At 34.9% G+C, this 27,563-nt stretch overlaps 1 protein-coding gene across 2 annotated transcripts in view; it reads right to left on the bottom strand.

Moving 5' to 3' along the window:
- The window catches only part of LOC132700417 (gamma-aminobutyric acid type B receptor subunit 1), a 476,519-nt gene that overhangs the window by 74,354 nt on the left and 374,602 nt on the right, over positions 1–27,563 (bottom strand). For both annotated transcript variants that reach the window (XM_060667722.1, XM_060667723.1), the window contains exons 7-9: positions 9,265–9,462; positions 9,080–9,207; positions 427–568 (exon numbers count right to left, since the gene is read on the bottom strand). In XM_060667722.1, the coding sequence (XP_060523705.1) occupies positions 427–568; positions 9,080–9,207; positions 9,265–9,462 (468 nt within the window). The remainder of the gene's footprint in view (positions 1–426; positions 569–9,079; positions 9,208–9,264; positions 9,463–27,563) is intronic.

Here is a 27,563-nt window from a genome sequence, read left to right as displayed (position 1 = left end):
AATTAAGGCTAATTGGGTTAATATTGCTTCGGAATTGATAAAATCGTCAAAAATTCAAAACGGTGTATCGTAGACCACTGTTCATATATATCCTTGGATTCGTCTTTTAAAGGGCTATCCGAAAATGTAAAAATATACGGACTGCCAAAAAAATGAGATAGGAAACATTGAGAAAAATTATAATTTTTTAAAATATGTTACGCACAAATATGTTTTTAAAGTTAACATGCAACGTAACAAAAACGTTTCTGACATATAGTTTAAAAATGTAATAAAACAAAATATATATGAGTTTATTTGTATTCAAACTATAACACTTATAAATTTAGCATAAGCCCCTTTTAAATTGGCCACCCTGCACATGATCGTAAATTCGTTATTACATTGCCTATTTAATTAGTCGTCTAGTCATGTATGCAAACTTACCGCGCCAGACCTCCCTGTCAAACCAAGTGAGATTGTCAGCCTGTGTGTCGTAATATCCCAGTACAACATAGTTGCCGTTGATGACCTGCTCTATTTGCGTGAGGGCTATACGATCGCCCTGAGAACTAAAAGCGACGATACCCTGAAACGGTTTTAATTAAATTAAATTTTAGCACGTAATTAAAAACTGACGAGTTATTAATTTTGTTTTCTAATACTTAACGACATCGAAGTTTAATGATAGTTTATTGTCATATTTCTTAGCTAAAGTAACAATATCGTTTTAATTAGCAAAGTAGAATTATGGTATGTATTGTATATCAAACCACCTTAAACGAATCTTTTCAGACATAATAAAAATAAATGTGTCACGCCCCTTCTGGTCTAAAACATTAAAAAACAATTTTATACAATTAAACAAATAAAATAGTTATTTATTTTGGGAAAAAATTTCCTACTTTTGCCTGCCTGGTGAGAAAATAAATTTGCACATGAAAATTTGTATGTTGGACATACAGTTGTAGTTATTGCTAACTACTACCGACGTGCCAAATAAGAGTCCAAAAAATTCTCTGCACTCTATGAATTTTCCAATTTTTATAAAGAGCTCGAAAATTTTCAATTCAGTGATATTGTTACTGTGAAGTCTATGCTAAGGTTGTACTCACTAGCCTACCTTTGTATCTGAGACCTTAATTACACTAATAATGCTAATGTGTTACTATCGCACTGTACTCTACTTTTCACTATCACTATAGTAACTCAAAGGGCTTTATTTTCTTGAGTCTCATAGTTAGATTAGTGTTATGGAGGAGATGGACTGTCTCGATATTTGACATGTCGAAGAAGTGATTAACTGTCTCAACTTTCAGGTCCCGATATAAATTACAATTGCGAAAGTGCCAAGGTGCATTGCGGATATTTCTCAGTGCCTTATTCTGGAATCTTTTAATGGTTAAGCCGTAAGTCCAAATAGGTTTTAAAACTTGCGTATACAGGAGCATCTTATTGGAATTTGTGCCGTGAGCAATATATTTTTTTGTATTTTTATCCTAGCTCTTATTTTTTTAATATGGACTTTCCAGCGAAGTCTTGAGTCTACGTTTCAGTATGCTACCTTGTGGCATTCCTGCATTGATTTTTTTTATGTCAGAGTAAGCCACCTCTTGCTTGATTCTAAAATAAGTTTCTGAAATACATGAAGTTTAAAGAAGATTCCTGAGGGAGAGTCTGTGATATTTCTAAAAAGGTAGGTAGCAAACTTTATTTTGTTCTAGGGATTTTTCATTAATATCCGTAATATCGAGTACCTGATCTATGGTGCAGTGGTTGACCCGAAGGTGTGTGAAGATGTCACATTATGTGCCTCTAATATATGCTTTAGCCTTTTGCCTGTTAACTTTTCATATAATTTCGATATTATAGGCAGCAGTGATATAGGTCTATACGTCTTGAGGTGGTTACCCTGGGTTGAGAAGCATCATCATTTCCGCTACTTTTCACATCTTAGGAACATACCTCATGAGGCATGATACGATTGATTGATTGATGCTTGATAAAATTGATCAGCTGCTTTATTTGGCATTTGTTTTAGGATTTGGTCAAATCCTGGCGTCTTTTTTCGATCAGTATGATTTTTAATTTCGCTTAACTCTTCTTTGGGGGAGGTATGCCTAAAGGTCACATTCTCTTTTCTTGGTTCAGTCGTTTCTAGTAGTTTTTCTCCTTCATTTAAAGGTAGGTTTTCCGCAAATCTGGTCGCTTTATATTTGTTGGTTCGAGTCTAGCTTCCATCTGAGTTTCTTATCGGTGGGGTTTGAATGATAGGTCTTTTGAGTGCTTTTGTTGCTTCTCACAAGGTTTAGTCCTTTTATTGTGATTGTTTAGCTCACTGATGTAATCACCTATCATTTTTAATACGTTAACTTTTCTTTTTTTAGTTGCTGAGTGCCATTGTTCAGTGCAGTCTTATCTACTGGGGTACTGGTTTGCTGCCATTTTCGCTTTATTTTTTTCTGATGGCCAGTAGTTGCTACAAAACCGTATCTTTGAGTTATTTTCCAATACTGTCAATTTGTTGGCGAGTCTAGGGGCGTCACTTTTTTAGTTATAGTATCACTTGTAGTAAGGAGCATAGGTGAATGATCCGAGTCCATAACTCACAATAAAAATGTCTATAAGATCAGGAATTTTATTTCGGTCCGTAACCAATATGTTGGCTTTCCAGTCGATAGTATCTCACCCTTTCATAATGCTTGAGTGAAGCTAGTTGCACTACCGCTATTGGCATCATTGCTTTGTATCCTTTAAACTTTATTAATATATATATATATATATATATATATATATATATATATATATATATATATATATATATATATATATATATATATATATATATATATATATATATATATTAAAACTCCGCACGCCAATAAGTCCAAAACGAAAAGAAATATTTAATTTATGTAAAAAGTAGTGAAAGTGTGGGGTCAAGTAGATATTTTCTAAAGTTTAAAAAATTCGACAAAAGTACATATTATTTAAAAACTTTTTTGTTGTTTACTCAAACTTATTTACTTTACCCGTTTCTAAGTTATACCGATTTAAAGTAAACATTTCTTGATTAATAAAAAATGTGATTAACGCTTATTTTTACAAGTATGCCATGAATGTTAGTTACTATGGCAACCATTGTTATCGCAGTTGTTTTAAGTGTAATTACAAACGTAAGTTGTTATTGCTGTATCAAAAAATTGTCACATTTTGTCACAAGAAATATCCAAATTTGTTCGGTTTAAAAAAAACTAAGAATTATTATGTGAAAATGGTGCAATTTAGCAATGAGGAAAAGTAGACATGTTACTGGTGTTTGGAGAATGCAGATGCAATTGTAGAGAAGCAAAAAGAGTTTACGCACGGCGTTATCCGCATAGAAGAGTCCCCGATGCAAAAACCTTTTCAAGTTTATGTAAAAACTTAAGAGAATATGGCAGCTTCATAAAACCTAAAAGAGATAGGAACAGGACGGCTACAAATGATGAAAATACTGCTGCTGTAATTCAGCAGATTGATAATAACCCCAAGATATCCCTATCAGAGATAAAAGAAAATACCGGTGTTACCATAAGTTCTTCGTGGAGAATTCTACATAGAAACTCTTTTCACCCGTACAAAAGTAAACTAGTTCATAAACTAGAACCAGGCGATTATGCTAGAAGAATGTATTTCTTAGCGACATTGTCCGATTTGTATAGCCAAGATGCAAATTTTCTCTCGAAAATTTTATGGAGCGACGAAAGTCGATTTCAAAATAATGGAATCGTTAATACACACAACTGCAATCGAATAATTTTTCGACGCGTCGCGACGCCCAGCTCTTTGCAGGCGTCGAATTTTTTAAACTTTAGGAAATATCTACTTGACCCCACACTTTGACTACTTTTTACATAAATTAAATATTTCTTTTCGTTTTGGAGTTATTGGCGTGCGGAGTTTCAAGTGAAAAACCCTGTATATATAAAGTTTTTAATTCATTTTAATTCATAAAACAAGGAACAAAGAATAATAACTTCATTGTGGTTTTGATTTCCTCGTTCACGCAACATTTTATATAGAATTTTGTTAATCTATTTTTGGAAAATTAAAAAAAAACATCTTAATATGTTTTAGAATATAATACGAAATTCGATTGTGTTGATATTGCTGAATTATGCAACATTTATTACGAGGTATCCACATAAATCCTTTCAACATTGTAATGGTCAAATAACGTGTATTTATAACCGCCATATAGCTATTAGACAATTTTGTGGTCCAAAGGGAGTGAAGAAAATAAGGGACATTTTCAACACTTAACTTGCGAGCGAGATCAAAGACTCTGTTTCTCGTGAAGACGGCTCGAATGTTCCACCCCTATCTGGAGCACACACTTATGAAAGTTGAAAAGAGACGAAACGCGTAGATATAAAAATTACTAATAGTGTGTAATAGTGCGTAATGGGAGTCTGTAAATAGTTAGTGACTTTGTTATTTTGGATGAAATAAATTGTGGTTCATAAGTTGTTCGAGGACCACGTGAATAAGATGCAATAGGAGCTTATGACTGAAGTTGGGCCCTAAGTAATTCATCATTTCTAGAAATATATGAAGTACATCTCACGTCGTCTCTAGTAAGTGGAAGGGAAGAATGGAAACAAGCACGGAGTTTGAACTCTCTTTGACAAACTTCAAAATTCAAGCCGAAAACATCCGACTGATCGGAAATGTCCGAAGTGGCTCGGATCTGTGGGAAACGAAAATGACGTCGTAAAATGACACTTTCTACAGGCTCGATCGGTGTACAATTGAGCATTTTAGAGAAGGAAATAGAAAAATATTTTAATATAATTATTAAAATATTGTACATATTTACATTTACATATTGTACATAAATGAATAGAGCATATCTAAATCGTGCAGTGAAAATTAATATATCAAACTTTAAAATAGAAGCTCCTAATAATTTAAATTTTTTATAAGCAAATAATTACAAGAAAACACAATGGCAGTAATATTAATTCATAATTAAATATAATGCCGATCTTAATAAACATTAACAAGAGTCAGAGCTACAGATTTATAAATAATGATCTTACTATATCAAGCCAAACTAAGAAGATAATTTTTTTACTTTTACACCATCATTTTTTTGACTAATGGTTTATTATACCTATCAAAATATATGAAATAACCGTCACCATTTTTTTTTCAGATTTATCTGTCCATCAACAAACTTGAGAGATGCGCGCACCATTTAAATTTAGGAGTTTTTTAATAAGTTAAAACTGCATGTAAACTATCACTATATTATTTTCACCTATTTCTAGTTTTATTTAACAACCTATGTAAGCAAATCTCACATTGAAAGACTCCACCAGACTTGCATAAACTATTAATAAGACATCATTATTGACAATATTCCGGTTAATTTAGATTCCCATGCATTTGCCTGGTTAGCAGTAGAATGTCTTTATTAAAAATCAAAAAAATATGGCCCAGAATAGTTCCCTGTGGATCACCTCATTTGGCTACTTTTGCAGAACTGTTTATGGATGTTATAAATCTGTTATATTCCGAGCCTTGTTAGCTGTGCAAATAATAGTTGGGCATAGCGGCTTTAATACTTTCTGCTGTGATATTAACAAGTAGTTGAAGAGACATTTTGGCGTTATTCGTAACTAGACCAATCATTAACTTTCAATTTCCGTGAAAATAAATCCATAGTTTTAATAAATATTTGTCCTAACCTTAATAAAGAATAAATAATTGCACACTTTGGAACCTGCTACTGGAATATATTTGCGGAAACCATACATCAACTGTCGTAAAAAATCTCAGAAATGTGTAAAGAATCATAATACTTTTTCAATTTTTTTCTTCTGCGAGAAAAATAGGGTCGAGCAATAAAAATAGAAGATTCTTTTGTTGTTTGTTTGACTGTTATTGTAATACAACATGGATAATCAAGTTAAAATTTTCCATCAGTAGATAATCTTCTGGTAATTTTTAGGTAAGTGAGCTTCATTTTTAAACTCCTGAAATTAAAAGATTTGCAACCTGCACTGTTGAATCAACCTAGTTTAATCAAAGGTAATTCTTATTTATGACATTTTTCATCTAGAGTAGCAGGTAGAACCCTTTAAGCGTATATAAATAGTAGTCAATTGTGGTCATTTAATCACTATTACTGACTAAGATACCATCTCTGTATTAATGTTTAGACTATTTTTACATATTTGAAGTATATTTTAGTAAACGACGTAAGATAGAACAATGAATCCTAGATTTTTATCCTCTTTCCCGTTTATTTGCCACTATAAATGTCGCCTGTACTTTGCAACCAGATATGTGGCTCCCTTATGCGCAAACTGGGCACTTATTATAGGCGATTTGTATCAAGGTTTGGTGACATCGCCAATCCACTTACGAAGCATACCGCGCGAGACCGATCATTCCTTAAAAACTCTATAACCAACGCCCCAAAGCTAGGCTATCCTAGGTCAAAAGTGAAGTTCGTATCGGATATAGATGCTTGTAAAATCGGGTTAGGAGAAGTTTCTTCTCAGGTGCAAAGAAAAAATCATCGATTACTTCAACCAAACAATGTCCAAGCTAGGATTGTGTTACAAGGCGGGAGTTGCTAGCCATTGTTAAAGATTTTTTCTAATACCCCACACCTGACACCAATCCGTATGCTTTTAAATCGAGGAAAATTGTTCGGGTTCAAACAGGTTACTCCGCGTAAAACTTATCGGAGCTTAAATTTAGTTGGTCCATAATAACAAAGTCACTAACAATGTCAATAATGTAAATGTTGCCCCCTCTAACTTTTTTATTTTGCATTTTAGAAAAAAGTATACTGTAAAAGTCGTAGGGTTTCATACTTACATACATAAGGGGTTTAAACAAAGCATGTTATCTTAAAGTTGTGTTTTTTAAATTGGAAGCTGCGTATGTTAGTTCAAAAAAAGATCGCGATTTAGTTGGCCATGCCTGCCATGTCTTGTTTAATTACGGCAATTAATTCTATTATAAAATAATGATTTACGGAAAATTCGAAATATTGTCCAAATAACCAAATTAACGAACTCTTCTTTCATTTCAATACAGGATATAGAAAATCTTTTTTGGAAAATATCAGAACTAGCGCATGGCGCACTTTATCATAATTTTGCTCCGACAGAATTTAAATAATCCATATCCAGGGCCGGACTCGGCTCATTCGGCTAGCTCGTTAAAATACTGATGAAAAAATGATACATCTAAAGTAAGACTGAATTGACAAACTGTCAGCGGCCATGTTGGTTATTAAACACGTCTGGGTCTTATTGGTTGGTTTCTAATAACCGCGTGTGCGCATATTGGACGGCTTGCTCAGATTTTTTGACGCTATTTTCGAAGGCCCAAAAAGTGGCAACAAGAAAATGACATTTTAAAGAAATAAAAATGAAATGTGCAATAACACGTTATTAACCGTTATATTTTGCCACTTTTTCTTTATTTAACCCTCCTCGTATCTCTTATGGATTCGTTATCTTGGATACACTGTAAAATCTACTAGCTATATGGAGAGTAATCAAGGATTTATTTGAGTTCAATTCGGTTTAATTGCAACAGTGCCAAAATTAAATCACCCACATTTATAATAGTAGTATAATAATAATACTGAGAACATGGCGTACCGAGCAGGTCCGAATCAATATTTCCAGCGAAATTGTAGTCCAGCGAAATTGTAGTGCACTCGGGTGTGCCTCAGGGTTCACACATAGGTCCAGTTTTCTTTAATTTGTTTATAAGAGGTCTGAGTGATGTGGTTCTTTATTGTGCCTTTGCAGATGATTTTAAATTTTACAAAACAATTGTATCATTTATGGACGCTCAGCTTCTTCAGAGCGACTTTAATATTGTCAGTTCGTGGTGCAGAGAAAATAGTCTAATAGTCTCTCTTAACCAACACTCTTCAAAATAGATATATTATTAACAATAAAACGACAGAGTGTGTCACCAAAGTTAAGGACCTTTTGGATCAGCTGGAGGATATTGTTAACAAGGGCATGAGAGGTCTGGGGTTTTATTACCCGTAATAGTACACTGCTCTCATCCGACTGTTTTAGAACCCTTTATTGCTCCTTAGTTAGATCTACACTGGCGTATGCATCAGTAGTGTGGCCTCCACATTACAGTTGCCACTTTGAAAGATTGGAGACTGTTCTGAGGTCCCTAGCATATAGAGCGGGTATAAATATCTACAATAACTTTCTCATTAATTATGTTCTGGTATATGAGCCTTTTGGGATAGATAGTCTGGAATTAGAAGAACCTACTCCGATATCTTGACGTTTTATAAAATTTTGAACGGTGTATATAACTGTCCGGCTCTCCTCCAGTCCATTGATTTTAACATCTATCAAAGACGCCAGAGCTCCCCAATTTTTTGTATTCCATTTCATCACGCCAACTATGGCTATTTTTCTCCTTTAACCGTGAGGTTATTTAACAGTTGCTCTCTTGATCCCTTTGGTGGCGGTCTTCGACTGTTTAAGACAAAATTAAAACAGGTGGTTGATTGTAGTTGTAACTATTGTGATACTGTTTGTTTACTGTTTCCTACTGTTTTTTGTTTTTATATGGTTATTTAAAAAGCTTGTTATCTAAGTTGTTGTTTTGTGATGTTGCTATTTATATTATATTTATATTGTTACTTTTTATTTGTAAATTGGCTTAGCCGTCGAAATAAATAAATTATTTATTAAGTATTTAAACATCGAAATCACTTGGTTTTATTAGATCTCATAGCACAAGTATACGCAGTCTACTTTATTTTATTCAAATAATAGCAAATTATTACAAATTATTTTGAAGCAGCAGTCGAAACGAGTATTTTCGTTTATTTGTTGAACGGAAGTAACCAGTTTAACTCGCTTAACAACTTTCAACACCGTCATCGAGTCCGGCATTCATTATTCTTATCTCCAGAGCACTCCAAAGTAACTTAATTCGAATCATCAAGTGACACCAAGGGGAAACGAACGTCCGATACTCGGTCACGCGATTCGAATGTTTTCCTAATCTAACGCGACCGAGCGATTAAGAGAATGTTCATTTCACTTACCGATACACCTAAAAACTGAGTAGAGTTAATAGCAGAATATATATCGTCGGCTATTTCTTTATTATTGTAGTTGAAGTCTTTTAAACTTTTTCCGTACTTATGAAGGCGGTCCATTGTTTTATTAAAAGCTGAAAGAGTTTTATAAATGAATATGTCATCTCGCGAGCGTAAGATTTATGTCGTACCCAATGCTACGGACCAGACGGCATCGTACGCCAACGGCGCTTCCTGGTATCCTTCGGGATACCTCTGGTTATCGATATCGTATCCTTCTCTTCGTAGGACGTCATTCAATCTGTGTCGGAAATCCTCGGAAGTCATTCCGGAAATGGTGCGCTCGTTTAAATTCTGATTCCACATCAGAGCTTCTGTAGTTAGGTGCCCTAAAAAAATTCGCATATTTGATAATACAGCCCCGTTTTTATAAACAGAAAGATTTTCAAACAATTTGGTTGTTTTGTAACAATATAAAAACTGTTAGTTCCTGGTTAACAAATTCTGGGCTGAAACATTTGGCGCATCTACTTAAAAATATATATTTGAAGTGGAAATGTCGCGAAACAGCGGCAATCCGAACAACACGAAAATGCCATTTCCATTACCATAACTCATCGTAAAAATATAAGTGAATATTTAAATAACGCTGTCGCGAATGGAGCGCACTTGCGGGCGGCATCCGATAGTTTTAAATAATTAAAAATGGTTGCATAAAATTAAGAATTTAAATGACGCATTGCGATAAAAGACTAAAATAATCAACCAAAACAGTATCAGTTGCAAGTTTTAGGGACACAGTTAAACATGCCAACAACAGCATCCCAACTTATTCGTTTGAGTACAATTTTACATAAAAAAGGCGTATAATCTACAAGAAAAGTATTTAGAATTTGCAAATTTTAGTGGCGATAGGTGTAGGATAGATCATGAGGCAAGTACTTTTAAGATGTTTTAAAGACATAAAAATTAAATGTTTTATTATGTTTAAGGCAGTAAATATATACAAATTATCTAGAATTTCTCTAAGAAACTTGTACAGGTTTCTGCAATATCTTGCATCCGTTTCTTCTTTAGTAGAAGCTACGAATAAATCTATAAATTCTCACGAGTCTAAACTTCCTGGTTTCTATGGACTCCCAAAGATTCGATCTATTGTTAGCACCATTGGTTCTTCATGCCATCCTCTCTCAAAATATCCTGGCTTCTATATTAGGACCATTTACAAGGAAATCTGTTTTGCACTTAATTCCTTTCACTTCATTTAACAATTAAAAATCATTGCATTAGATCCAAAGGATGTTCTGGTTAACGCTCGATATTTTCCGTTTAAAACCAGAACTATGGAGACGCTATGACAGATGTTACTTTTGTTCTTCCGAGAGTTTCTTAACTATTTAAACTATATAACAGTAGGTCATTCCGTTTACAGAAAACCTACAATACCTTCTACTCCCAAAGGTAATGAGTCCGAAAGCAACCCATACTGCCCATTGTGGTCCTTCCTTACATTGAGAAAATTTCTGACCGCATATCAAGAGTTTTTAAGAAATATAATGTTAAAAGTAGTTTTACCACTTGTGCAGACACCAGCAGTTTACAACAGGTCGAAAAGTATGATCCAGGCTAAAAGAAAATGAAGTAGCCGTAAGACCACGACAAATAAACTCATAAGCAGTTGTTCAAAAAACTAAAGTTCTTGGCTAAGTAATTATATAATACAAATTTGTTGTCATTTTATTTTGCCATATATTACACATGTTGTTAACATTTACATTACAAAATCATTATACCCCGAGACTTGGGAGAAAGCCCTTGTGACTCCACTGCCAAAGGTTAAAAACCCGCTTGAGCTATAAGGTTTGAGGCCAATTAGTGTACTACCATGTATGTCAAAAATTGCTGATAAAATAATTAATCAACAGTTTTCTGTTTATGTGGAACATTCTAAAATCTTGCCCGATGACGGAAAAATTACCCTTCTGGCACTACTAGACTGTACCAAAGCATTCGATACATTAAACCATCAAATTCTGTTCGCAATTTTTCATTATGTTGGTCTTTGCGAGCATGCGGTATTACTTTTTAAATCCTTTTTGGCTGATCGTACGCAGTGAAAATAAAATTTCCACGGAGGTGACTGTTGTCAGTGGCGTTCAGCAGGGATCAATACTGATTCCGTTGTTGTACGCAATATATGCGTCAAATCTGGCTACGGCCGAGCACAATACTATGCAGACGATACACAAGTATACTTTTCCTGTTATAGGTCAAGCGTTCGTCTGGGCTGTGAAGTCATGTGTCGAGATCTAAATAAATTACAATATTTTTCACTGAAACACTCACTATTCTTAAAACCTAAGAAATGTTATATTATTGAACTGAGGTGGCTTTTACTTGATGAAAATCCATTTATCAAAATAAATAAGAACTAAAAGTTCAGATTCTCACGAAATTATATATTATGACATGACAATTGTTTCGACAACACCGTGTCTTTATCAAATGTTTTGTGACTAATATACGGTATTAGACACCTAGAGAGAATATCACATAAACTAGTAGAGACAAAATGGTGGAACATGGAGAGAAGAAGAAAACTACATGAAGCTTGTTTTATCACAAAGTTCTATACTTCAAAAGTCCTCAATATCTGTACAGAAGGATTGTGTTCAGATCTTATGTTTATAATTTACATATTAGATTTAGAGGTGCTATAACTTCTCCTCAACACTATTTGAGCATGGTTTTTCCTTTAATATAGCTAAATTGTATGATAGTCTTACTAATAACTTCAAAGCCCTGACTCCATGTAGATTTATTCTCAATCCGTTGGGTTAAATAAAACTTTTTGTAAAAGAAAACTATTATTTGTAGAAAGTATGGATATACAGAAATAAAGATATATTATTATTATTATTATTATTATTATTATTATTATCATTATTATTAAGAAGTATGATACGAATTTTACTGAATCATGGGTGATATAAAAATTGAAGTTAAGATTTCATGATTGCTTTGCTAAAATGAAGTAAAACTAAGACAGTAATTCTATTATCATCATAGGCCTTGAAAATAGCCTTTATTATATTTGCAGGACCATCTTTCACTACTGACACCAAATCTAAAACCCGATTGTTTTGGGGGTAAAACACTGTAGAGAATCTGAACAGGAGAATAATAGAACGCAAATGACCAAACTTTGTACGTGTTTCTATTTTAGTCAGGGGTACGACTTTTGTTTTCTTATTCCACAAAATTAATTGAAGACAAGAATTTTTTAACTTTTCAACTCGTCTAGCATCAAAGCTTGTCATACATATTGTCACAATAACGAACCCGTGAAAGTACCAACGTCTCACACAACATTGATTTGAATTTTCTGTTCAGAAAGCTTCCGTCCTCATAGCCTATCTGTGTGCATGTCGGAACATCTTGTGTGAATCTCAACTCTTGGTCTGTAAGCACGAGATTTTTTAAATTTTTATATAGGAGTATTATTTATTATAACGGTTCCTCAGAAAATTGCGCTTTTTGATTTTTCCCACCAAACACCATCACACCACAACTTTTTCTTTCGAAGTACTGCCTTGTTCAGGTTTTTTACCCTAATGATTGGAAAAAGGAGTTGAAAACAAAACAAAAAGTTCAAGTTCAATACCTAGACACTAGACACAATAAATGAAAAAGTTTTCTGGAGTTGCAAATAAAAATAGTAAAAAATACACAATCGTATACAATACAATAGCACACAATCGATTTCGAGAAGGTATTTTTTATAAAATCGTTTAAAAGAGTCTAAGCTTAACTATTTTATTTCTTGCGGAACTCCTTTTTAAAGCTTGTAGACATTATAAGAGAAAGATCTTTGAAAGAAGGTTAGTCGATGTGGTGGATGCTATTTATAGCCACGGCATTTCAAGTTCAGCGTATGTACGTCAGTACGAAAGCTATTTTTTTATAAAGGTATTGGGGACACTTATTCAATATAATTTTGCCAAACAGAGTAACTGAATGTAATATTTATTTTCACTTTCCATTGTTGGCCCCTTTGTTTTTTAAGTTTCTATGAAACTGAATCCTGTCACGTATAACACAAAGGAAACCCAAACAAACTTTTGGATCATTTGTATTCTGTTAATGTAGGCAAATCTATTTTTCAAATTAATTGGATGACCTGAGCGGTTTCACGGGAACAAATATTATCATGGGAGATTTTAATTTTGATTTGCTAAAAAATACGTTTTAAGGTGAAAAGTTATTGAGTATTGTACGCAGAAATGGATACTACCAAACTGTTAAGTCACCCACTCGAATTACAGACAAAAGTGAAACATAAAAAACATCTAACACCAAGAATTAGCGATCATAACATACTGTCAATAGAAATAGAAGATACAAGCAACGACGTCTTATTGAAAGTGAATTACAGATCCATAAAAAATTACAATAGTGACTTACTGCAGCAATCGCTGCTTCAAACATCCTGGAACAATAGTATTATAAATATGTTGACTGGTACCTTTGGAGATAGTATATCTAATATAATAAGCCGAATGTGTCCGAAATTAAAATTGTATGTTCAACATAAGTTTGAAAACAGATGGTGGATAACCCCTGTGATAAAAGAAATGATGTATCAAAGAGACTGTTTGTATAAAAGTGTTTTGCTTGAACAAAATGATGATACATGGCGTGCCCATAAAAAAGAGAGAAATCGCATTATAATCTGCATTAAATTAGAAAAAGACAGATATTTTAAAGATATTATTGGTAGAAATAAAACAAACTCTAAAGGAATGTGGAAAAATTTAAAAACGCTACTTCCAAAAAAAAAAAAATTCTTCCCGATAAGTTGCAGTTTGGCTGGCGAACTGTTTCATTAAAGCAAGTTATAACCAATGAATTTAATAGGTATTTTTTAGACAGTGTTAAAAATATTTTGAGTGGCATTCCGCCATCCAAGGGTGTGAATGATATCACTGATAATATACAAACTTATGGAGAAATAGATCAGTTTAATACCATAACTGCCCTTGCTCATGGATACATACATGAGCATTAACCCGGCCTGAGGAAAACCAGAGCTGTCTTCTTTAAATTCACTCAGGCAACTCTCAGCAGGCGCGTCCACGTCGCGGGGGTGGGCCCGACACGCGTATGAGTCGGTGGCTAAGTTCTGCTGGGGACCCAGTATAGCGGGGTATAACGCTGTCCCCTTGCCCGGGGATACGGGCGAAGACCACACCGGCGGTGAAGGCGGAGAAGAAAGGTGGATCCGGCGTAGGTGGCAACCCAGCCCTCAGGGGATAGAATGAAGGCAGACTGGAGTTGGGCAGCAGCAACTCCAACACCAGGTTAAAGCGGGGAAGAGATACTTCGGTACGGTTTGCTACTGGATATTAATGTGCGACTGTGCGACAAGGAGAAACCACTGCATTATGTTCTCAAGAATAGCCACTACGGATATAAGTACTAGTCAAGAAACGGCCCCGAGTCCCCGGCGTCCCTTAGATGGGACAGGGGTGCGAAGAATCTCCGGGTGGAAGTCAAAAACTGTATTAAAGCGTATCGCAACATGGAATATTAGAACCCTGTTTCAGACCGGAAAGCTTGCAACAACAATAGGAGAAATGCAAAGACTACAGATACAGATACTGGGACTATCGGAAGTACGCTGGCCTGGCTCAGGCATTTGCTATCAAGATGAAGCAATCTTCTACTATTCTGGTGCAGACAATGGTGATCACAGTAATGGAGTCGGCATAATCCTAAGGAAAGAACTAAGACACTCAGTGATAAATTTCATCCCCTATAACAACCGCATGATGCTACTACAAATTAGAGCACATCCCTTAAATATAAATCTGGTGCAGATCTACGCGCCTACAAGTGGGAGTAGCGAAGCGGACACAGAAAAGTTCTACTCAGATCTAGAGGAACTAACAATAAATATTAAGAAAGAGGAAGTGCTCATTATAATGGGCGACTTCAATGCAAAGATTGGAAATGGTAAGGTTCAAGACTGTGTTGGTAATTTCGGATTGGGTGCGAGAAATGAACGTGGAGATAGATTGGTGGAGTATTGTCAGGAGAAAAACCTAACAATACAAACACAAATACATTCTATAAGCTACACCCTAGAAGATTGTATACTTGGACGGCGCCGGGCGATAATGATCTTAGACGAATAAGAAATCAGATCGACTTTATAATGATTAATAAACGTTTTAGAAATGGAATACAAAGCGTAAAAACATATCCAAGCGCAGACGGCAACACAGACCATAACCTTTTGCTAGCCAATATAAAATTCCGCCTAAAGAAGCAAAGTAAATATAAACCGCCACTCAAGCTAAACGTAGAAAAACTTCGAACCGAGCAATATAAACAATTATTCAACAAGAACCTCCATGAAACACTACACGAAGGGAGTAACTGGAACGATATGAAAAATGCAATATTAAAAGCTGGGGAAGAAGTCCTCGGAAACATCCCAGTGAAACCAAAAAAAGAATGGATGACACCCGAAATTCTTATACTTATGGAAGATAGAAGGAAGCATAAGAATAAGGACAGAGAAAGATATAACAACATAAATAGACAAATAAAACCCGACATCAAGAGAGCTAAAGAAGATTGGCTGACACGCGAGTGCCACGAATTGGAAGAACTTCAGACCAAACACGACACATATAATTTACACAGGAAACTAAAACAACTATCTAGGAAAACTAGGAATAACACAACTTGCATAACAAGGAATGAGCAAGGTCATATAATATTAGACAAGGAGGAAATAAAGCACTACTGGGAGAATTACATTAGACTACTATTCCCCGACGACCGAGACAACATAGAAATAACAACAGCAAACCAGCGAAACTGTCTGGAAATACTTCCTTCCGAACTCAAGTATGCTCTAAAAAACAGTAATAATAAAAAAGCCGCAGGCCATGACAGGATGCCAATCGAACTCCTGAGAGCACTCGATGAAGAGAACATAATCAGGCTAACACAATTTTTTAATGATGTGTACAATTCCGGAAACATCCCACCAGAATGGCTAAAATCAACTTTTGTTCCATTACCTAAAAAGAACAACCCAATGTCAGGCCATGATTACAGACTTATCAGCCTCATGTGCCAAGAACAGCTGGACAACTCGCAATTTGGCTTTAGAGGAGGAATGGGGACAAGAGAAGCGTTGTTTGTAATGACAGTACTTCTCCAGAAGAGCGGAGAATACAACAAAAGTATATATATGTGTTTTATAGATTACCAGAAAGCGTTCGATAAGGTGCAACACATGAAATTAATGAACTGAAGAACATCCAACTAGACCAAAATGATATAAACATAATTAAAAGCATATATTGGCACCAGACAGCCACAGTGATAGTCAACAACTTGGAGACGGATGAGGTACGAATCCAGCGAGGCGTTAGACAGGGATGTGTACTCTCACCGGCACTCTTTAATTTATACTCTCCGGTAATCTTTCAAAAGGCTCTTTCGGACAGAGAAGAGGGAGTTAGGATTGGAGGAGAAATTATCAACAATATACGATTTGCGGCCGATACGGTAGTCCTGGCTGAGTCTCTCGAAGACCTACAATTGCTGGTGGATAGAGTTTACAACGAAAGTCATGCAATGGGGCTCACAATTAACATAGAAAAAATTAAATTTATGGTTGTCTCAAAGAACCCGGCCAGGCAATATCAGTTATACATAGAAGAACGAGCTGTTGAACAAGTAGAAAAATACAAATATTTGGGAGCGTACATCACCTCTGGCCTAGATCAAGATCAAGAAATAAAGGTCAGAATCCAAATAGTAAGACAATCATGTCTTGGTTACAGGAAGATACTCTGTAATAAAAACTTGTGTCTCAGTTTGCGATTGACGTTCGTCGAATGCTATATATGGTCACAATTATTATATGGGGTAGAAACCTGGACACTAAAAGCACAGATCATCAAAAAACTGGAAGCCTTCGAGATGTGGCTGTATAGAAGGATACTAAAAATTCCCTGGACGGATAGAACCTCAAACGAAGAGGTCTTACGAAGAACTGGGGCACATCTTAAGAAATGATAAATACCGTCTACTACAAACTATTATGCAGGGAAGACTAGATGGAAGAGGGGGTATCGGAAGAAAAAAGAAATCCTGGCTAAGAAATGTCAGGGACTGGACAGGGTTGAATGTGGGGGAATTGTTTCATGTTGCGGGGGATAGAGAAACGTTTGGAGTAGTGGTTGCCAAACTCCAATGAAAGGGAGAAGGCGCTGGAAGAAGAAGAAGAAGAATACCATAACTATGCAGGACCTAAAAAAAATAATATGAGAATTAAAAAATGTGACTGGTGATGAGTGTGGTATCTCAAAGAGTGTATTGATTGATGCCTGTGCAGTTGTTGGAAATGACATTGTGAACACCTCCCTCACGAGTGGAATTTTTCCGGAAGCATAGAAGACATCAATGGTGATCCCTGTACATAAAGTTCCAAACACCAATCTATGTCAAGAATTTAGGCCAATTAATACCGTTCCAGTTTATAAGAAGGTTTTGAGGTTGTGGTGAAACAGCAGCTGCAAAGTTATTGTGACGTAAACAATATTTCAGTGTCTAACCAGTCGGGCTTTAGCTCCAAACATTCATGCGAATCTGTCGTTGTTACTATCTGTGATGATTTCTCGAGGGCCTTGACTGTATTTTTCGATTTTAAGTGTTAAGAAAACTGTTAAGAAAACTGTACAAAATGGGTATTAAGGGAACAGCATATAAATGGCTTTGTTCGTATTTAACAGATAGGGTACAAAAAACGAAATATAAAAATTGCAAATCTGTTTGCATAACTGTAGAACATGGTGTTCCTCAGGGGACAGTTTTGGGGCCATTGTTGTTTCTTATGTATATAAACGATATTGTAAATGACACTAAAGTGGTATTTTATTGCGGATGACACTATGATTTTTATTGTGGGTGAAAATGTGGATAAAATGCAAAGAAAAATGAATGCTAATCTGAAGAAGGCTTCTGAATGGCTGTACATTAATAATAATAAATAAAAAAATTGTATTTTTGGTAAACGACATAAATTGAGCAAATTAAATTTCGATGTAAACATTTATATTAACAACAAAAAATTAATTCATGAGAATGAGATTAAATATCTGGGTGTTATATTTGACTCAAATTTGACGTTTCATACACATGCCGATTACATAATGAATAAATTTTCTAAAAATATTAATTTTATATCTAGAATAGGGAAAAATGTGTCAATTAACACCAAAATCTTATTGTATAACAGCCTAGTTGCTACCCATTTAGAACTTTGTTCCACACTTTTGTTCAATTTTCCTAATTATGAATTAGAGCAATTGCAGATTGTTCAAAATAGGGCCATGAGAAATATAACAAAGTGTAACAGATATACGCCAATCCAATGCATGTTGAGTGTTCTTAATTTCTTGACTGTAAAACAAAACGTAATGTTTAATGTCTACGTATTTATTTTTAAACTTAAACAGCAGTGTGTTCCCAATATGTTTGTGAAAAAGTTACCTATTTCAAAGATATTCATTCTTACAATACAAGAACTTGTGGTAATTTTATGTTGAGAGAATGTCATCCTAGTCATGTACAAAACTCTATATTACGTAAAGCCCTAAACCATTTTAGCAATTACCGCATGATATTAAAAACTCTGATACTCTTAATCAATTTAAAAGACTTTTAAGACGCCATGTATTGTCCAAATTCTGATTGCTGTGTGCTTAGCTTTTGATTTCCGTTTATCTGGAATTTCATATTTTATATTTAGAATTTATATTTTATATTTTTTATGTAGCATAATGCTAAATAAAATTTATATTATTATTATTATCATTATTACCGGAGCATTTTATTTCTTCACTTTATATTTTAATGGGAAAAGTGTCTTGAATAGTGTCACAATGACTACCAAATAACATTAATGAAGACCTTTTTGCATTGATTTCTAAATTGTGATTATTGGAAAACCTTTCTAATCTTCATTCAGTAATATTTGTGCATTATTGTGATTTGACGGAAAAAATGAAAGGTGTACGTTGTGAAATCGTAAATAGAAGAGGCCCAAGGATCCAACCTTGTGTGGGTGTGTTTGAAAAACCAATAGAATGTAAAATTGCAAGTATCAACTGGTGGTTTAATCTATCGAAGCCTTTAGAATAATTAAGGAGAGTATTAGGGCCGTCGATTGACCTTAATCACCTGTCACCTGTGACATTTAGTAATGCGGCCGCACAACCAAACCCTTGTCTAAAGGAAGTATATTATATTTTAATAATTCATAATTTTTTCATTGCTTTTTGATAATACCAAGTATATCAATCGATCTCAGGTAACTAAAATTTGAGACATCGGGACTCTTTAGGCAGTGGAATTACTTTCGACACTTGTCACTTCTCGGGAATTTACAATATCATTCAGAAAGGGGAGAATTCTAGGACCGCTCAATTATTTCATATTATATTTAATTCATCAACAACATTTACATTTACATTTATGTTTTTTTCTTCCTATCTCTTTATTCTGTTTATTTAAAACATTCGGATGCTAATATAACCGTAACTGCAGGTTGTAGTAAAAAATATCATCCTTTAGAAATACAACGCATAAAAAATCAATCGGAACTCCTCGGCTCAAGTTTAGTAAAAGAAATCATCACGGCGCGTTGAGACTTCGATCGAGCTTTTCGCCGCCTCAATTTTAAAAAGACTGACCTTAAGAAGATTATACTTGAAGCTTAAAGGATTCTCCGAGGGATATCAATTTCAAAGAGTCTCGGTTAAAGACAACCGAATCCGCGATATTTACTCGTTTGAGGGAAGTTTGATTTGTCGGCATCCGCGGGGCAAAACATGTTTTCCTTGCAAGAAGGAGCGATAAAGTATTCGTTATGATATGAAAATGGCAAGGCAAAGCGAAAATATCCATTTCGCGAGAGGTGCCTTTATTTATCATGAAAATTTATAAGTTTACTCGGGCAACATGCGCGGGGCATGTATAAATGCGGATGAGGGTTTTATGATATTGCACGTTTGTCAGACAGCCTACATTTAATGTTTCAAATAATCGCTCATTTTCTTTTGAATTTTTTTAGCATGCCAATACGTATCTCTTAGTTTGGCTTGTATTTTCACCATTTCTTCGACAGGAGCATCTTCCCCATGATTCATAAAAAAATTCTCTAGCAGCTTAACTGAATATAATGGTAACTGAATGGTTGGTGGTGGTTCCAGATCAACTTCTTCATCTTCTTCTTCCTCTTGGTGCTCTTCCTCACCCTTTCTTGGTTGTTGTAATATGGCTTCCTCTGTGAAGTCTGTGCATGGGATATGCAGATAAGAGAAGTAATATTTTCCTCCCCTTTAATTCTGCATCCCATTTCCGTATCTCCTCTTCATAAATTTGCGATGTCATCCATGCAGACTTGTTTGTAAACGATCGGCAAATCGAATCAGGACCAGCTTGCTTTTTTCTCTCCCACTCATATTGGCAGCTACTAACACTGTTATGCGTTCCTTAGAAAATTTTCTACACCCACCATTCGAAATTTAAGAGTTTTATCTGGCGTCATTTTGTAAAACATACCAGTTTTGTCTGCATTAAAAATGTCGTCAGCAGGATACTTTTCCGCTAGTTTTGGCCACGTCTTCTCCAGCCAATCGTTAGTAACGTTTCTGTCGACATCACCGGCTTTGCCACTTATCTGTCCATAATTTGTACTATGTCTCTGTTTGAACTTCCCCAACCGTCCTTATGAAGCTTTAAAATCGATAATACCAAGGAGTTCAGCAAACTTTTCTACTTTTAATTTTACGATAGGTCCAGAGAGTGGTGCATATTTAAGACGTTGCTGTTGGAACCACTGCAACATTGCCCGATTCAAATCTTTAAATTTTTTGCTTTCTTAGTTTTTTACCAGAACTGCCTACCGCTTCAGCCTGAATGATTTTTTCTTTGCACTTCCAAATAGTGGATGCAGTCGACGGTGCAAGTCCGTATCAACGTCCCACATCACTTTTCTTCTCTCCCCATTCTATCTCCCGAATTAAAGCAACTTTATCATCTAGAGATAAAATTCGCCATGCTCGCCTTATCCGCTAAGTGTGTCCTTTTTTCTGTAGGTATAGAGAGTGAGAAGTGAGAAGTTATACAGAGTGGATTATTACATAGCTTTGTATAGATGTATGTATGTTCGTAATACAGAGTTTCGCTATAGGGAGTTGCCACTCTATTTCAACGACGGAGCTATATTGCTATTTTATTTATTCATCAACGAAACAACCGTCCAATATGAAATAAGATTCACATAAAGAAAAATAAAACAGAATGAAATAGATAGATAAAGACCCAACCCTAGTATGACAAACATTGGTTTTCCAAAATAATCATATTAATATAGGAGTCGACACGGCAGTAAGAACATATATAGCAGCAACACATGGTTATGCAATACTATTCAGAAGTCAGACAACGGACAACAGTTTCACTGACCGTCTTTAAGTTCTTTCTCAAATATTCTTGAACTCTGGAAGCTGTCGAGTTGGTCCGAAAAGCGATTTGCTAGTGCCTCTGACCTAGTAAGAAAAGAACTCTGCCCATACTTAGTACGATGGAACTCTACCTGGAAGGAGTGGCTTATTCTGATCTGGCGGGGTGGAATGCGAAGCCCAATCTTCCATGACAGCGCAGGTCCATGAGAATTTGAATGCAATAAATCAGTGGTGCGCAGCCCTCGGGGCCGCGAGAAAAATTTTCAGTGCCGCCAAATTTAATGACAATAAAAAATATAGCGCACTTGTAAACCCGGTGTGTTGTCATTGATGTCAATCACTCTAAGTAATTTTAATGACTCATGTTATCTTCGCGCATGTCGCAGACGCAGGGGACAGACTCTGCCCCACTTCCATCCTAACCCGACGTCCTGTAAGTTTACTGGAATATTCATCTATTCAGTAGTTCGTTGGTTTTGTTCAGTTTTGTTTACGTTCACACGGAAGACGAGTGAGGTACGTATTTATTAACTTATTTTTTCATTATCGTACAGTGAAGTAGTGTTTTCAATGTGAAATATAAACATTTAATAAAAAAAATTAATTTAAACTGACTGTTCTGAATTACAATTTATGTTTTCTGAAATTAAACTGACCGTTCTGAATTACAATTGACGCTTTCTGAAGTTAAATTCACGATTCTGAGTTACAATTTATATTTTCTGAAAATAAACTTACAATTCTGAATTATAATTGACGCATTCTGAAAGAAATGTGGAAAAGGTGTTCATTATATCAAAGTACACATATTATTGTAATTGTCATTGAATAAAAATGAACAAGATTTTTAATCAGTAATTTTTAATCAACTTTAGCCTAATTCTATTATTTAGTAAATAATAACAAATTTTTTGTTTAATATAAAGATTATAACTGGCTTAATAATTTATGTAAGTAAATCATTCAAAAAATTATATTGAAATAGAAATTAATCTCTTAAAAATATTTTATTCTGTGCTGCATCATTTTCACTGTGAGCCACTGTAGATATTAAAATTATAATAAAGGAAAACTGATTTTTTTTTTATTTTTAATTTTTTCAAAAATCAATTATCCTGAACTAATATTTTGTTGGAAACGCTGGCAGTGTAGTTACTATTTTAAATTTAAAGCAAAGAAATATTGATTTTTTTTTAATAATTCTGTTTCAGCTTTAATACCCTCATAATGGATAAGTGATTAAGAATAGGTACTGAACGCCTAGAAAATGACAAAAATGACAATGATAATGATGGACCAACACCAACTATACTTAGAACGAGTGTGGATGAAAACCCAAAAGAAAATGAATCCAGTGGCACTGTTGCTATTTCAAAAAATATTCGACAAACTATGTTATCCAATAAAAAATTGAGAAAATGTCAAGAAGAGTTTATAACGGATTTACATTTTGCGTTGTTAATGGGGAAGAACGTCCGTTGTGTGATAATTGCTAGGATAAATTAGCAAATGACAGTTAATTAAAAAACATTTGGAAACAAAACATAAAGAGTTTGCAAACAAATCTGAAATTTTTTTTAAGGGACGAGCTGAAAGCATGAAAAATCAAACTTTATTTTTGAAAACATATACAACAATTTCTGAAAAGGCTCTACGGGCATCCTTACAAGTTTCATATTTAATAAAAAAAAAAAAATGAAACCACATGCCAGTGGAGAATCCCTCAGAGAGAGAAAAATATGGTAATGATTTAAAACCAATACCAATATCAATACCGTTTCTCGGCGAATTTCGGCCATATCACGTAATATAGAATCAGTTCCGTTAAATCGAATACAAAACTGTGTTTGCTGTACAATTTAAAGAAACATTGCTAAAATGTATCAATTAACTGTTTATGTGAGATACGTTTTTGAAGAAGACATGTCAGAAGATTTTTTATGTTGTAAAAGGTTAGAAGAAAGAACAACTGGAGAGAAAATATTTGAATTTATTAACCGATATTTTGAGGAAAATGATCTTGCCTGAACCCACTGCGTCGTCGTTTGTAACGGGTTAATAATAAAAATTGCTCCTCATGTACTATTCAATCTTTGTATGATACATAGACAAGCTCTACTTGCACACTGCACACTGAGCAGTAAAATCAAAGCTTTTAAGAATAAGCTGATACTTTGGCAAGAGGAATTAAACAAAAACAACACAGACATGTTTCCGTGCTTTTCAGAATTTATAATATATAGATTAGAATAAAATATAATTTGTAATAATATAGATTTCATGTTATTTAAAAACATCATTTCCCATCATTTGACAAAATCGGGAGAAAACTTTGCGTAAAGGTTCGAAAAATTTCCAGATAAAGAATTGGGTTGGATCCGTGAACCATTTTATTTTGATATTATTAATTCCGATATCCCTTTAAATGAAAAAAAAAAACAGTTAATTGGTATTATTTCAAGTGACGAAACTCTGCGTATTCAATTTAGGTCTCCGACTTGCCAAAAATTTTGGTTATCAGCCGAAAACAAATATGCCGATTTGAAAAAATGGGGAATCAATATTTTGATTCAATTCGCATCGACCAACTCATGTGAATCCGGCTTTTCAAAATTAGTTGCCATTAAAACAAAATATCGATCTCGATTAGATCCAGAGGACGACTTAATGATTGCGATTTCCTATACAGTTCACATTGAAAGCTTATGAGTAAATGTTTAAAAGTATATTTTTTATTAAATATGCCATTGTTTCGCAAAATTATGTGTTGTGTAAAAACCTCTAATAAAAGGAAATTTCATTCATTTTAACTACGTTGACGATTAAAAAAAATCTCTACTGTCTACTCAGGGGTCGCGACAAATGGGGATAGGTTGCGCACCGCTGCAGTAGATTATAAAAAATGGTGAGATCCCTATGCATGCGACGAATCTGAAGAGTTGCAAGTTGAAGAGAGTTTTCCAATACCGAGTAATCGACGTCCTCAAGTTATTGGTGCTCCCTAAATGCTATATACCGCAGAAACCAACCTGAATTCCAATTTTTCGCTTTTTTTTTTATTAAGATTTGATGATTTACTCTATCAAATGCCTTTGAAAAATCTGTGTAACAAATTTTTGGCTCCGTGGTGCGATGGGGGAGAAATCCAAATTGTTGGTAGATGAAGTAACCTTTCAGGCCATAAATAGTCTCAGACTAAACTCTCGAACACTTTAGGAATACAGCTCAGGATACTGATGGGCCTATAATTTTTGACTTGCGAGTTATCGCCGGATTTTAGCATAGGGGTAATGAAGCTTGATTTCCAGTTCCCGTTTTTAAAGAGTGGTTATAAATAATATAAAGTGGTCTAGAAAGTATGAAGCTGCAATGCTCAATAAGATATGGTGGAAGGCCATCGGGACCGGATCCTTTGTTTTTGTCTAGAGTCGGCAGTTTCTTGTAAATAGATGAAATCGAAATGTTAAAATGTGGAAGGCGGACATCTACAGAAGGCAGCGCATCTTCAGAGACAGAGTCACTATACATGTCCGCAAAATAGTCTGCAAATAAATAGACAAAATTCTCTCCCACAGAACAGGTCACGTTTCTTTCCTTTTTACTGTTCACAAACTTAAAAAATTCTTAACGTCTTCCCTTAATTACGATTCAGTCAGAGATATACATTCCTGGTAACATTGCACTTTTAAAAATTGACATTTAGCTCTTAAGTCCGAAAATCTCGTATAGTCTACATATAACCCGCTCCCAAGGTATCGTGTATGTGATTTCTTCTTCTTTTTAAGCTCTGAGGAAAACCAAACTGGAAACTTCTTAGCTGAAAACTTCTTTAAGGGAACGTAAATATCGATAGCTAAATAGACTATATCATAGAACACGTTCACCATATCCTGCAGAGTTTTGCTAGTAAATAACTGGTCTCATTCGAACTGCGACAAAATCTCAGTCATTGCAACCAAGTCTATAGATTTAAAATCTCTGTTGAAAGGTGCAGAACCACATTGCAAGGAAAATGAGAGTGGTGGGTGATAAAAGTCTATATAGTATATACAGTCTAGATAGTCAGCAAGGCACTGTCCGCCAAAACCATTAAAATTCCGCCATCCTGCGCGAATGCTAGTTCCAGAAGTTTGTCGTTAACGTTCCTGATTGTGTTTGTCTGGAAGAGGTGGTGGTATTAGCATAGGTAAGTTAGTAGATTAGTGGATTCGATCTGGCTCTGCGTGCTCCCCGCCAGAATGATTGCAACTGATGATAATTCTTCCTTCGTCCACCAACTGTTGGGCAGGTTGAAATCGCCTAGGGCGCACAACTTATGACTGGGCATTCTTCTACCAGTCTTTTTAAGTTCTCTTCAAATTTTGCATATTTCTTAAAGGAACACTTTGGGGGAAGCAGGCTGTAGCCAGTATAAATTTGTTGCTATTGAGATTGATTTCAATAAATAAATGTTCAATGCTTTTCGAAGCTGCTGAAACATTTCTTGAAATAGACCGCTATTAGAACTCCACCTCCCCTCACGAAGGTACTAGTTTCTGCAGATCTATCCTTACGGTATATATTGTAGTTAAACATCTGTAGTTGTAAAATGTCATATTGGGAGTAAGACACATTCTGAAAGAGAAGTTGAAGCTTGGTGCGCAGTTCTCTAACATGTTGGAAGTATATAAGTAAGGACGAGGGGTCCGCCAATCTGGGATAAGAAGGACTGTCTAGTTTTTTGCATTTTAGAAAGAGATTAGATTCTCCATTTCGCTGTTTTTCCTTCAACTCGTTCTTTATTGCATTCACGTCCGAACGCTGATCAGGTGTAAGGTCAGCCTCTAGGAATATTTTGCGGCTTTTGTCCATATTTTTCTTACTCCTCACCACTCTGTGAACTATTTCAGCTGAGGCTAGAGTCAGGCGCAATGACTGGTGACCGTTTTATTACGCTTTCCTATTCTCACTGCTCTAGACAAATCGTCTTCTTCAATAAGTTCTGGAACGTTAAAGAGCATCAAGTTACGCGACCTTTGTTGCAGCTCAGACACCTTATGCAGAACTTTGCCATGGAGACCCACTGTATCGAGTTCTATGTCTGCTTGTTCACTATCAAATAAAATTATAGAAATAAAAATATCCCCATATATTTCGCGAACATCCCTTATATTACCCCAAATATGCCAGAAGGGGGCAACGCGACCACCAAGATACGACCCGTTTTTGACGATTCAACCAAAGGGAAAGAAAGTCCTTGGCTGGACCAATACCTTGAGAAGGCGGCGAACTTAATTGAGCTAATTCCGAACCTCTTACATTCGCTTTTTATGGATCGATTCAGAGGGAAGCAAAAAGATTTACAGACATAGACGAGTTGTTTTTGGCGTCAACAGAAAGTCCTTTTTTGCTAGGGGAAAAATGCAAGGGAAATAAAGCTCCATACACTAGGCAGATAAAAAAATTGGTTTTATACCGGTCAATTTATAATACCTCTAGAACTGAAAAATAAAATAAAATTAAAATCATTAAAAAAAATAACTAAGTGGCTTATTGATGCTAAATTGTAACTTAAGTTTCTAAGTGGCTATTTAGTATAAGTCAAATTCACAGATTCATTAATGTATTGTGACTATATAAAATCGTTTCTTTTTTTTGTGGTAGAATATTATGTTTTTTTTTTTCATATATAATAGATGGGATGGCTGTCAAGTTTTTAACTTAGTATACCTTGAATATAAGTGTTTTTTGTATTAATTTTTATTTAATGTTTACATTTCAATAAGTTGTTAAATTGTTTATTTTTATTGATTTAAATTTAGATTTCTATCCAAGAAAAATTTGCGACGCATATTTCTACCTTTTAATCATTCAAGCGTCCATGAAGAAATAAAACTAGAACGATCCAGAAGTGTACATGATACAGTTAAAATAAATGCTTAACTATTGCTTAAAAA

This window comes from Cylas formicarius, unplaced genomic scaffold (assembly GCF_029955315.1).
Source record: "Cylas formicarius isolate icCylForm1 unplaced genomic scaffold, icCylForm1.1 PGA_scaffold_4__25_contigs__length_36172078, whole genome shotgun sequence".
Classification (NCBI taxonomy): domain Eukaryota; kingdom Metazoa; phylum Arthropoda; class Insecta; order Coleoptera; family Brentidae; genus Cylas; species Cylas formicarius.
This window is presented reverse-complemented; position numbering and strand designations above follow the sequence as displayed.